The sequence below is a fragment of the Protopterus annectens genome, chromosome 4.part0 (assembly GCF_019279795.1).
Source record: "Protopterus annectens isolate FY-2018-M chromosome 4.part0, PAN1.0, whole genome shotgun sequence".
NCBI classification, from domain to species: Eukaryota; Metazoa; Chordata; order Ceratodontiformes; family Protopteridae; genus Protopterus; species Protopterus annectens.
This window is the reverse complement of record NC_056733.1, coordinates 220,833,203-220,847,536: the sequence shown is the minus strand read 5'-3', so window position 1 is coordinate 220,847,536 and position 14,334 is coordinate 220,833,203. Positions and strand designations below refer to the sequence as shown.

The 14,334-nt window shown below is 41.8% G+C and overlaps 1 protein-coding gene across 1 annotated transcript; it reads right to left on the bottom strand.

The window, feature by feature from the left end:
• Positions 1 to 459: 459 nt before the first annotated feature.
• MYADML2 (myeloid associated differentiation marker like 2) lies at positions 460 to 2,113 on the bottom strand. The gene has a single exon (XM_044068223.1). The coding sequence runs from the start codon at positions 1,564 to 1,566 to the stop codon at positions 661 to 663; it is 906 nt and encodes a 301-aa protein (XP_043924158.1). The 5' UTR covers positions 1,567 to 2,113; the 3' UTR covers positions 460 to 660.
• Between the last annotated feature and the right edge of the window lie 12,221 nt (positions 2,114 to 14,334).

The window sequence follows — 14,334 nt, the reverse complement described above, 5'->3', positions numbered from 1 at the left end:
AGGAGTCCCTGGCAGCACAGTGTTTCGGACAGGAACAACACAGTGCTCTGTTGTGAAATTCCTGCTGCACTGCCTGGTACTGTGCAGATCAGCATGAAACCCCACAATACGCTGAATAGACTGTGTCTGCCTGCTCTGTGTATGCCTGATAGATAAGCCAATAAATCAGTTAAAAACCTGCCTTTACTGGAAGCTGAAGGAAGAACTTCTTCTGGGTGTGAGTAGTAAAGAAACATGCTACCTTGATAAGATTTTTACTTCCTGTCTCTAAACTTGCTATTTTGGTTTCTTTTATTTAAATGCTTTCCATAACATAACGTTCAAATACTGTAGGTTAATACATTAGTACAAAATCATCAGCTTAACGCCTCATCTTCCCTAACAGCAGTCTGAATGGAAGGAACAATCAAACTTTCATGCATAGTGCAGTGTTCTGTATGTAAACTCATCACATCTCTGTTTTCACATTCTTATCAGATCCATTTGTTAGATGACGCTTTATTATATTGCCTTCTGTGTTACAGATGTCTTTACACAGTTTGCTTGAAACATGCATGCAATTTTTCTGACTTTTTTGCTCTCAGTCTTTAGAACATGCAATCAATCACTATCAGAACTTAAAGGGTATTGCATGCTGTAGTGATGTACGAGTTTTTCATTTTAAGTTGGTGTGATAAAACGTATACGTTGAGAGTAGATTAAATCCAGGATGTAAAGGACAAGGTTAATGTAAGTGAAGATAGCAACCACCAGCTGGCTGTCCCATGGGCAGTTTCCTTTGGAACAGTGGGATGGCCGCTGAGGTGAGCCATATTTGCTGTCGAAACAGAATACAGGCCAAATCACAGCTGCACTCATATACATCAGAATAGCCAGGAATGTATAGATCACTACAAATCGGTCAAAGGGACATCTCACCATCATTGTTCTTCCAGCGACATTAAGGAAGATGATGACCACTGTAACAATGAAGCAGATGCTGTAGACGGCCACACACCACTGAGTAGCACCATACCTGTTGTACTGACTTTGATTAACAAGTGCCCCAAAAATGATGCAAGCCAGAAAGGCCTGGACAACCTTGAGGAGTCCTGGGATGGTAGCCATATAGCTGGCAATGTGTCCTGGTTTTGCTTTTGTTAAAAAGACCTCTATGGCATAAACAATGGCAGTTAAAGCTGAAAAGACACTGACTGCTATTCGGAAATTCCTGGTCTCACAGCTAATATTACTGCAGTTAAGCTGAACAAAGTAGACAGGGTAAATAACAGAGGCAGTCACTGACATAAGGGTAGCTAGCATGGAAAAAAAGACAGTAAAGTTATCCCAGGAGATGCTTAGACAGCTGTGAAGGTGGGTAAATTCACAGAAAATGATGAACGTTGTCACGGCAAAACAAAAGCACCAGACAAACATGCAGAAGGTGCCATATGCAGCACTGAAACCAGCCTGGTGAGCCACTAAGCTGAATGTTGTGCATCCAAATGCAGTCTGTAGCAGCCGAACAATACCTACAGGAGAAGCAACAGCTTGCACATTCACATAAGGTCCGCTAGTGGTAGCCATACTGTAAATCTTGAAGGATGTATTTTGCTTTTCAGCAATATTATATGGTTTGGTTATGACTCGTGACAGTTACGTTATGCAGTAAGTTCTATAGTGTCCCAGTCTTATTACTTAAAGCTCTTCTCTCTTACTTTCTTACTGTAGATTACTTTTTTAAAACTGCCCTTACCTTCAGGCTGTTTCCTGAAGCTGATTCAGTCAATAAATAAGCAGCATAATTCCAGCGTGTTATTCTCAGCTGCTGCTTGAAATGTCATGCTTGTGACATTTGAGAGGTGATCCACTGTGAAGAATTCATCGAAGTGTTAAGTGTTTGTGTTCCTCATTCCCCGAGTCGTGCTGTCTTGTATTTTCTGCTTTTGCTGGATATTTTGCCTTTTAGTAGTATTGCATTCACAGTCATGACCTGCTGTTGCTGTTATTGATGGCAATGTCTCGTCTGTGCTATCTGGAAAGACTGCCACCTCCCTGCAGTCTCTGAGCTGGCAGAGAGGAGAGGAGCTACGTTCAGCTCTGCAGATGAAATGCTTTGATATTGCAAGCTGAGAAAGTCTATTAATAGGTGGAATAAGCATACATGAGGAATGCAACAGCACAGAATGTTAGGTTGAGGTTATATTTAACGCACAGCACAACTGATTGCACACTGTCCCCAGGGAATGCAAATATTCATTACTGTCCCTGGTCACAGACATCAACTGTCATTTCATACAGAATTCTCAAAAATCACTAAGTGATATTTGCTCATGTGCAGGTATTTCCCAGTGTACGGATTTAGCAAAAGAAGGAGGGCTGTACCTAGGACTCTAATCCTGATAGCTGATATCCTATATGAATGCATATTTTGGTTACAGAATGTTACTGTGAGTCTCAGTTAAGCATGACACACTTGTAATGCTGTCCACATTTTGCAACTTATCAACAGCATTCTGAATATCATAATGGTGGTGTTGTGTGGTGGGGCAGTCAATGAAATATGGGGCTGCAAATAGTGTCACAAAAAGAGAATGCTATGGGTGAGAGAGACAGGGAGAGTTCAGAACTTACAGTAAGGTAGAACAGTGAGCAAAGATGGAGTGTAGGTTCTTGAAATGGCAGTGGAGGTGTAGAGCAAGCCTAGGAAACAGCAGAGGAAGCTGCTTCAGAGACAGGGGCTATAAAAGGATGAGGCAGAGAAAAAGAACATTATGCCAGAATTTTCAGTGCCATTAGGCTGAAACAATGTGAGTGAGTGATGGAATAATTAATGCACATCAGATTCTGAAATAAAACTGTAGGAAGAGTAAAAGTGTTCCTCTCTGTGACAATGATGAACATATGTAAGAACGGCAAATGGTAATGTCATTATAATTAATGAGGGGGCAGGGCATACTGTAAAGGAATTCTTTATGAGTAGTGGATGGACAGTACTACGTCTAGTAAAACAAAGCTCAGAATCTAGATGAAGCAACTTGCTGATCTCTCACATATGGACAGAACACACTAGAATTTGTACTGCCTGATCCTAGAGTAATTAAAGCACTTAAAAAGGTTTGCACAGATAAGGATGTAGAATGTAGAAGCATCACAAACTACGGTTCATCTCTTGGGTGAAAAGGGATTGCTCTGTTTCAGATGATGGGCAGGTATCTTGCCCGCAAATAAAGCACTGACTGCAACCTAGTGGCAATTGAATTTACTGCACCATGGTCAAGATAAAAGATAACGCCACCTAAAAGATGGAGGAATGTATTTCGTAGCACTGTTAACCTCTCTGTATCATCATATATAGTATTTTTTTATTACATGTTTTATCCCAGCACTATGGAATATAACACAGAATTAGCTGTTACCTGGTTTGTCTTGCAGCTGTCACATAGGATTATGGCTGAGCTTTTAACACGCTGCTTCCTGTGGTCCAGGGTTTGATTTTCTTAGCCTCCATTTGCCTACTGAATTAATCTGATTAATCACACAGGGCTCTGAAGACGAAACTGAAAAATATCCCTGTGGAACAGTGCTCTGCTGTCATTAACAAATATGCATAAATGGAGCTATAATACTTGCATAATTTTGAATCTTACAAACTTCCAGTTCATACACTTCAGAAGACACAACTGTCATCACGTTTTACCTATTTAGCTCCAAAGGGATTTCCATAGCTTGAGCCGCTTTCCTCTCTCTCATAATGCCCCTTTGTCTTCTTGTCTTCACTTCACCTCTTCAATTATCCAGATCTTGTTTGCCACTTTCTGCTACCAGGTGGGATTCCTGCTGCTTGAGCGTCATAGTTTTGTTCTTCATGTTTTGTTTTTTTTTCTCTCAAGTTTGAGAGATCCTTTTTTTTTTTTTTTTGCTCTTCAGGTAGAGTGGGAAACTGCATACAGTACCAGCTAACCTAGATACAGTTCTGCCATACCGATTACTATTTTTTGGCAGTTTGTTCTGGAATTTGGATTTGTCAGTAACAAGATTTGCTGTCTGTATCACCTTGGTGATAAAAGTTTATTTATTTATTTTTTCTTCAGGCTTGGTTATAGTTGCTGGAGGTGCTTTCGGTACTTGCCTGGCTAGCTTAAATGGATACAGCTTCTGGATTACATAAGTGCCCCAGATGCAGGCACAAAATTCCCTCTGGCATACATATAAGTTGTTGAGTCATGTGCCTAGGGATAGATCATATGAAAGTTAATTGTGTAACTTGCAAAATGGTTTGGCACTGCATAATGCAAGAAAAGAACAAATTAATCCTAAAAGGGTTTCTTGTTTTAGAGAGAATGAAGATAAGAAGGATCCTAAGAAAAAAAAAAGAGCAGTGCTGATGATGTTAAATCAATGGATTCTAATAAACCTTATTCTAAGGTATCAAGAAAAGAGATTTTGCCACTAAAGCTCCCCAGAAACTTTTACTTTCCTTGAAGAGAATTATTTGGGCTGAAGTTTTGGTCAGCACTGGGCCTGCTCCAAGGACAGTACTGAGTAGTATCCACATAGGAACCATCTAGATACTTAAAAATGTGTCTGTCTTCAGCCATATCCATTAGGTCAGCTAGAGAATGGATGGAGGCTTTTTGACAAAGGCCTTGGTTATGACCCAAATACAGCTTGATGTCCTCCCTTCCCCTTCTATTTCTAGAACAGATGAAGAAGGATTGGTGCTCTCCATGTCTTTTGCTCCTACACCAGACCTTTATTTCCACTACTGGGAGTGCCAGAGATGACTGTAGTCCAGGTACTTCTATACTGATGATGACATCTATCGTCCTTTCAGTGTCAATAGCCTTGATTCCGATGTACTCAGCACCAACCTTGTTGTTATCAAGGACATTTAAGCCAGAGGTCATCATTAATGGCTCCATCTCTGAGACAGCATCGATCCCTACACTATAATTCTTGATGTCACCAATATCAGCATTTGAGCCTTTGTTGCCAACTGCATCATCAGTTCCCAGGTTAGTCGCAATAGTGCTAAGCACAATTTTGCCGTTGATCACCATGAGTACAGCACAGTTGCAGTACTCATAGTCTATGTGCTGATCTAGGTGACCTCAGTTCCTAAGTTACTAGAGAATGTGCCAAGGTAACCTAGGCTGATAAATCCCCATTTGGTATTCCCCACTTTAGCTGCATCCTGTGATACCTCTTTATTTGGATCCTTAGCTCTCTCATCCATCCAACAAGAACCTACTCCAAAAAGTATACAACCTTTTTCATGCAACCTATTCACCCAATCAAGGATTCTTAGACAGTGGGTTGCATGCAGAAGCTCTTTCTCATTGGATCATTTTGCTATAAGGGTATTGAACTGTATGATGAACATGACATGTTTGCAGTGTAAGCTGGCTGTGGAAACTTTTCTCAAACCAGAAGCAAGTCATGTTCATTAAGTAATTCAGTGCTGTCACCAAGACATGACACAGAATTTGGCTAGCTTCATAGTGAACTGTGTCGGTAGGTAGAATAACAGAAGGCGATCTGCAAAGTATCACCTCATTTCCCATGTGACTGTCACATAACGCAAGCACTCAGGTCTCTCAACAGCAGGTACAAGTACGACTCAGTCATTGTCCACGCTGGTGTCAACGACCTGAGACGTACCTCCTTGGACTACATGAAAAGGGACGTCGAGGAGCTCTCTGATTATGTAGCCCAGGCAGGTATGACCCTGACCTTGAGCAGTATCCTACCTTCACCTAGAATGATGCCACAATACAGTGATAAGATGATCAGCTTTAATAATTGGCTTAAATTCTGGTGTCATTCAAAGGGGATCCAATGTCTGTCTGCCTGGGATGACATGCTGGACAAGCCACGCTGCTTCGCAAGGGACGGCTTGCACCTGTCACCCTGGGCTTCCGGATATTGGCAAAGGCTCTTGCCACCCCATAGTGCCTTTTTAGGCAAGGCTCAAATTCTAAACCTACCACCCTAGAACACCAAAAAGGAAAAAACTAAGGGTAATGCTGCTCAATGCCAGAAGTCTCAATCTCAAGATGCACGCACTCGAGGCCCTTCTCAATATGGAGAACATCGATGTCTGTGCTGTGACAGAAACCTGGTTCAAGGCTCCTGAGAGCACCCCAGCACTAACAGGTTTCACCTCATATCATGCGTTCCGGCCCCAAAATCCGGACAACACCAAGAAAGGAGGGGGGGGGTGTCCATATTCATAAAGGACACCCACACCTCAAGGTTGGTGGCAACGCACGATGCATCGGAGACCATCCAGGTGCAATTAACCATAGGCAAGACTGCTCTGCAATTTGTAGCATGTTACAGGCCACCCTCTCAAACTCAGGAACCTCACATAGCCTTCCTGAAAACATTGGAGGGGATAAATGTATCTCCAAACACCATCATACTAGGTGACTTCAACTACCCTAGTATAGACTGGGAACACTACTCAAGCCCGAACACTCTAACCCAAAGATTCCTGGAGTTCATAAACTCAAATGCCATGGAACAACTAGTCACCATCCCCACAAGAGGTGAAAACATACTTGATCTCATCATCACGAACATGGGATCAAAATGTTCAACACCGGAAGTATACCCCTCACTGGTGAGATCAGATCATAAACTAATCTCGCTGGAGGTCCTCATCCCGCCCCACCTGAAACAAAAAAGACCACAGTGAAAAACTTCTCAAAAGCCGATTTCACACTTCTAAAACTAGTGTGGTCTCCTTTAAGGCCCCTGAGCCAGTGGTAAACATTACTCAAACCGCTGAATCACTTACAAATGCCTTCTACCAGCACCTACAGGACTGCATGGATCAGGCAATCCCAAACAAAACTAAGACTCTCTGTACCAAAGGCAAGCGTCCAGTCTGGTGGACCCCAGCCATAAACAAGCTCTACAACAAAGGAGGAAGCTACTACAAGATAGAGCAAAATCCTTGAAAGGTAAGACACCTTTGATCATTATAAGTAAAAAACTAAGAGCTCTCATAAAATCATCAAAGGCAAATTTTGAGAGAAAAATCGCCAAGGACTCTAAAGACAATCATAAGGCCTTCTTTAGCTATGTTAGAAACCTAGGAGGAAACTCCCAGATATGCTCAGAATTAGTTCAAAATGATGTGAAAATTACTGAACCTACACACATTGCTAACATACTGGCTGACAGGTTCAGTGCAAACTTCTCCCCCCCCTCCCCCCCAAAAGAAGAGATATCTATTCCAGAGGACTGTAGCCCCCCAAACATCTCCAACGCCCAGGTGAGAACTGCCCTCACTAAGGCAAAAAACACAGCATCCATGGGACCGGATGGTGTCCCCGGCTGTGTGCTTCATGAACTCAATGAGGAATTAAACCCACAGTTAGGACAGCTGTTTAATCTTAGCCTCACCTCAGGATACGTACCCAAGGAGTGGCGCACGCGACTGTGGTCCCACTTCATAAGGGCGGTGCCTCCACAGACCCTGGAAATTACCGCCCATTAGCTTGACAAGCCTTATCTGCAAAGCCATGGAGAGGATCATAATGGAACTCATAAATAAAGACATAGGGAACTTGCAGACTTTGGATCCAACCCAGTTTGGCTTTGTCAAAGGCAGATCCTGCCTCTTAAACTTGGTTGACTTTTTCGAGACAGTCACCAAGGCCATTGATGAGGGAAAGGCAGTCCATACAGCCTACCTCGACCTGGCAAAGGCCTTCGACACAATACCCCACTCAGGTATCATCGAAAAACTCATCAGCTTGAATGTAAACCCATACATCACAAGATGGGTTGCAAACTGGCTAGCGACAGAACCCACAGGGTCAGAGTTGCTGGAGCCATGTCAGACTCAAAGCCTGTCACAAGTGGTGTCCCACAGGGCTCAGTCCTGGGTCCACTCTTGTTCGGCATCTACTTTTCTGAAGTACAAGCAAACACAGGAGGGTTATGGCTGACAAAGTTTGCAGATGACTGCAAACTGGGCCATAGTCGAAAACACATCTGACACAGATATCCTCCAGAAGGGCCTCACAGAAACGGATAACTGGTGCCAGAGCCATGGCCTGAAGTTAAACGCCAAAAATGCATAGTCATACCCTTCGGGAAAAACAAGGTTACCCCTAGCTACCATATAGGTGACAATCCACTGAGCACAGAAAAAGTCATCAGGGATCTGGGGACCCAAGTTGACAGTAGTCTTCGTTTGACACTCATGTTGCTAAAGTAGTTAGGAAAACCTTCTATATCGCCCACCTGATCATGAAGGGATTCACATCTAGATCAAGGGAGGTCATCGTCCCCCTGTACTCATCACTCATTAGACCTATGATTGAGTACAATGCCCCATTCGGAATGTATCTGACCAGACACCTGATGCAGCTTGAAAGGCCCCAAAAGTTCCTCACCAAAAGGATAAAGGGTCTCAAAAATATGTCTTATGCTGCCCGACTGAAAGAACTCCAGCTTTATTCAGTCTCATACCGCTTGCTCAGAGGTGACCTGTGCCTGACATATAAGGCCACGTCAAACCCAGATTTGATGAATATGCTTCACCTCAAAAAATCTAGATCCCTCAGAACCACAAGGGCGGAGACTTAAACCTTGACACGGTTATAAATAGAACGTGCTGGAGGGACAGATTCATCACCCAGAGACTCCCTATGCTGTGGAACAAAATCCCGGTACATGTGAGGCAGAGCACCTCGCTGGCCTTGTTCAAGAGGAATCTTGACCAATGGATGGGAGATCGCAGATATACCCCAGGGATTACTTCAGTGTCACTGCTTGACAGAGGCACAGAAAAATGATAGGCATAGTTTTTATTCAAACTAAAGGGGTGGCGAAAGCCACATAACTATGGGCTAGGCTTATAAATGCCCTTGGGCAGATAGCCTACTATGAACCTATGAACCTATGAACCTATAATGTAGTAGCTGAAGCAGTGAGAGAGGCCGAGACAGTCATTACAATAAGACAGGAAGCCTGGCTCATATTGTGCAGCTTTACAGTGTCCTTTGACTGTGCCCCTTTTCATGAGTCCTTACATTTAGACCAAAGGTGAAAGACTGATTGCTACAGAGCAAACAAAATGGAAAACATTTTCAACTTTTGTGGTTAAGGTTATGACACCACAATGTTCATTTTCTTGGCAGCAGAAAGGAGCAAATAACATAATGAGTAAAAAATCTCAACGCCAGCTATATAAGCAACATTGTGATAGAAGTGCTGACAGACATGGGAGGTGGCAGAGGTGGCCTGCAAAAGTAGAGGTATCATGTCCCTTCCCCTGGGAAGAAGCAATATCATTTTGAGGACATATCCAACTACCCACCTCTGGAGGCAGTCAGGGGGTCTATTATTGCTCTGCTTACAGGCATGGATGACCATCATGTAGGCCAAGGGGATGAGGGAGATAATTTCCAAAGGTTATTCATTTCCCTTTTTGGCACATCCCTGGACATTATCTCACCCTCCAGACATTCCACTTCAACAAATGGAAGTGGCCAAAAGAGAAGTAGCCATCTCTTAAAAAACAGTCATCCAAGAGGCCCAAACAGGCCACGGAGGGTCTGAAGTTTCTTTCAGCTTCTTTTTAGCCACCAAAAAAGACAAGGAATAAGTACATTCAATATATTCATGAAGAAAAATAGGTTTTGGATGGTCACAATGTAGTCAGTCCTTCTTTATCTGCTGGAAGGAGACCAGAAGTGCTATCTAGATTTCCAGGATGCCTGTTTGCACATCAAGATCGCAAAGGTCTCTAGAAAATTCCAACACTTCTGAGAAGGAGACAGTCATTAAGTCAGTGCCATGCCCTTTAGTCTCACCACAGCCACACAGGTGTTCATCCAGCACTTCTGAGAAGAAGACAGTCATCAAGTCAGTGCCCTGCCCTTTAGTCTCACCAAAGCCACACAGGTGTTCACTAAATGCATGACATTGGTCACAGCTCACATGAGACTGTTGGAAATCAGGGTATTCCCATATCTCAATGACTGACTGCTTATCTTACATCATATGAGAATCCTTAATAAAAGGTAAGTGATTTTGTCTGTCCTAAGAAATCACAGTGAACACTGTGAAATTCCATTTAAGTCATCACAAGCACTAGTGTTCATAGGCTGTCACAGGACATGTTACAGAGATTGGCCAGACTCTCACTAGGAAGAACAGAGCCACTTTAATATGTAACTCATTCCATGCATTACTCATCACCATCAGTGGTATTAGTTCTCAAGGTGCTTAGTCTGATGGCAGTAACTATGCATTTGGTTCCCTTTGCCTGGCTACATATGAGAGTTCTTCAGTGGACACTTTCATTTCATAGGTCTCGGTTGGAAGATCCCATGGATCAGATCATTCAGTTGTCTAGAACCAATCACAGGCATCTACAGTGATGGTTACATAAACCAGGCGTAGACAAAGGATGTCCCTTTACTCACTCTTCCTAAAGTCATACTCATCACAAACGTGTTTTGTCCTGGAGTGCGGTGGGACACTGCTTAGGGCAGATGGTCCAGGGGACTTGAAGTCAAAAAGAGGCCTTATTGCACATCAACATTCTGGAAGTGACAGTGGTCCTTCTTGTACTGCAAGCCTTTCAAGACTGCCTACCATGGGATAAAATTGTCATGCACTTATATAATATTCTAGTACTGAGGTATATCAGTAAGCAGTGAGGAACTAGAACCTACCCCCATTATTGGAAAACCAAGAGGCTGTGGGAATGGACAGTCCAGTTGCAAAACTTTCTTGAAATTTCCCCAGCTGAGCCACCTTATAAGTAGACAAATGTCTTCTGATAATGCCACAAGTGGCCCTTAAATTTGTCAACAACACAGGTGGACTTCAATCACTGGGAAAAACCTTGCTGCAAAATTTACTTTTCCAAGCCAGCACCAAATGCAGCAATTTGTTTTTCCTCATCCCTCCAAAGGGTCAGACACCTAAAAACTTTGTAGTCTACCAGTGGCCACCAGACCTACTATACCATCCACTCAATTCCCTTAATAAGTTTCCCCAGAAAGTCAAATTGTGCAAGGCCAAAGTCATTCTCATGGACCCATTTTGACTTCAACAAGTATCCTTCCCTCTCTGCTGTGACCTCACTTGATTCAGAAGTCCTTGCTTCTGGAGCCACAACTAGGCCTTCTTTCTCACCTGTCTGACAAGCCTCATCTGGGCTTACACTCCCTTAATATGACCACAGAAATTCTAATTTCTCCAATTTCCGTAGTGACCAGAGACCCTTTCTACTCTCTTCCAGGGTTGTACAAATCATAACAGCAGCAGCACAGAAACACTGCAATTGAAAAATATACAAAGACAAATGGCTCACATTTTTGGTACAGTCTACTTAATGGAGTATAGATCCCTTCATAGCTGCCATTACCTCAATACCCAAGTTTCTAGTGGATAGTTTTGATAATGGTGCTAGTTTTTCCTAGCATAAAGGTACATCTAGTGGCCATATACAAATTTCATCAAGGTTTTAACTCTTCTTTCTTAGCAGCACAAAGAATATGCAATAGATTCCTTTTGGATGTGACCATATTTAAAGACCCTGCTCATCCATGGGTTCTTAATTTCATTTTTAAAAGCTGATTCATTTCAGCTTTTGAACCAGCATCACCAGCAGACATAAAAAGTCTGTCCTGAAGAACATGTTTTTTTTTTTGTTGCTGTCACTTTGGCCAGAAGGGACTATGAATTACAGGCCCTTTCCTGCTGTTCACCACACCCAATATTTCATAAGGACAAAGAATTGCTACACACAAATCCAACTACATTAGAATTGAACTTAGTCACTTAGTCTGTCAGGGTCCTTCTCAAAAAATTCCAAGAGAGATGAATATAAGCTGCACTGCATAGATATTCACAAGCAACTGGGATTTTATTTACATAGGAATGAGAGCTTTAGGAAGATAAGTGGCTTTTCATTTCCTTTAACGTCAAGAGGTTAGGTAAGAGCATTTCCAAAATGTCATTGTCTAGGTGGCTGTCATACCATATTGTCCAATGCTGTAGTAGTCAGCCATTTTCTGGCAAAACCAACACCCATTCATCTAGATCTATGACTAATTCATTAGTCGTCTTCAGGAATTTATCTGTTGAAGCCATTTGTGCTGCTGCCACATGGGCTTCACTGCACATTTTTGAAAAACACAACAAACTGGATGTGATCCCAAGATTCAGGTCTTCTTTTGTGGCCTCTATACTACAAAGAATTGTGTCACAATTCCACCCAAGATATATACCTGGGGATTCCTTCCTGCCTGTTAAAGTGAGTAGACCTGATCATGTAAGATAAAACATGTTATATACTTACCATGATGATAGACTAACACAACCTATACCCTTATATGTCCTCCTTCCCCCTCCAGATTTAGGTTGTCCTTTTGTGCTTCAGACCAGGTGAGCTTTCCGAGGTTTTGCTTCAGAAGAGTAAAAATGTTCATAAATAATCATTACTGCATTAGAAGTCATTTTCATCCCTTAGCTTTAGTGGGGAAACCAGATCTGGAGGAATTATGGGAGACAGGGAGAAACCTGAGATATAGAAATCCCTGTGGAGGCAAACTGGTGCTACCTGCAATAACCAGTCCTTCCTGCTGAAGTATGCAAGCATAGATTACTAAGGTCTACCATTACAGTAAGTACATAACTTTTGTTTTCATCTGTCCTTCTTTGTCCCCCAATATACTTTCTTTCTAGATAACATGACATGTTCTAGACACCTTAACTTGAGGTGCTTTGTCTCTACATTTACATATAGTGACAGTGCTATGACTCAATGGTTTTCTCGCACTGTCTGTGCAGATAGTGCCATTATTTCATTGACTTGTTTTGGTTTGTGTTTAATTGCCAAGATGCTTTTCATGGTACACTTGAAATAACTTAATTCCATATTCCTGTAATGATTACCATTATAATCAATAGTGTCTTCTCCAACCACCACCACAGAGGGTCTTTAAAGTGTGAAACTGCCTGCTATTCCTCTGATTGCTCGTTCAGTCACAAACCTAGACTGACAATCTTTAATAAACATTTTGGCATCTGTTCAAAGATAACAACACAGATATATAATGCAGGCTGAAACAAACCACTGCACAAAGGAGATTCTGTCTGAAAAAAGGGTGATGGGGTGTCTGTTGCTTCCTGTGATGTGAAACAGGAGATAAGAGGAAGTGGTTTGTTGTTTGTTAGTGTTTAGCTAAACAAAGCCATTATTATAGGGGAAGAAAACTTTTAGATGACGTGGAGGAGATGGAAGGCTGGAGTTATCCTTTAAGTTGTTGTTGATGATTAAGCATTGTGGTACATTCTGTTTGAGTTCATGTATCTGTCAGTAAAATCTTTTTAGATATGAAAAGTGAACAGTAGCTGGACTGGGTAAGTATGAGCAGCTTAGGATAGGTGTGCTACCTGTGATTTATAGGGTCTATATTAGAACATCAAACTAACGAAATATCGAACGACCTAAAGGCCAAAAATGCTGGACCTCGAGCTCGCTATTGTGGAGGGCTGTGCCCCCACACCTCCTTCTAAATATATATACCAACTCTGATATCGCATTACAGTGAGGAAAGGCAAATATTCAGATCTTCACTGTACTGCAATCTCACAAAAAGGTCCGGCATTTTCGGCCTTTAGGCCATTCAATATTTATACTTTTCAATGTCATAATAGGAACCCAGTTTACATACCAACAAGTCACTTCCATTTCCTTTCTTTCAGAGCTAGTGAAATGAGTACTAAGTGGTGTACTTTATTTATTTATTTATTTATTTAATTTTGCATGTAACGGCTTTAAGCACATCACAGTTATGTTTTATATGTATAGCTATAACCTGTAACACATCTTGTTACACATGACTTGTGTGATAAATTACATAACAGTTACGTCATCATATGGGTTGTAACGTGACTATGTGACACACTCAAATGCCACAAAACCAGTACACTATATAAAGTGAAGTCCTTAGAAATAAATGTTACCAGAACTGAGCTTATGAGAAAAAAATGAGAAACTACCATATTCAGTTAGAAAATGGCATTACTGGCAAAATGGACCTGAATCATAAAATATGCAGGAAATAAAATTACACTCACACAAGAAACTAAACTATAAATAATAGTACATCTAAACCTAATCCATATTACTAATAAAATATCACAGTATTACACAGTAGTGTAAAGACAAGATTAAAAGTCACTTCACAACAAAACTAACAAAACATTTATGAGAGAGGTAATTCATAGAAAAGACTACTCACCGTATTCATATGTACTGTGTGTTGTTTCTGGCAGGATGCAGTAAAGCTGGCCACAGGCAGATTGCCCATT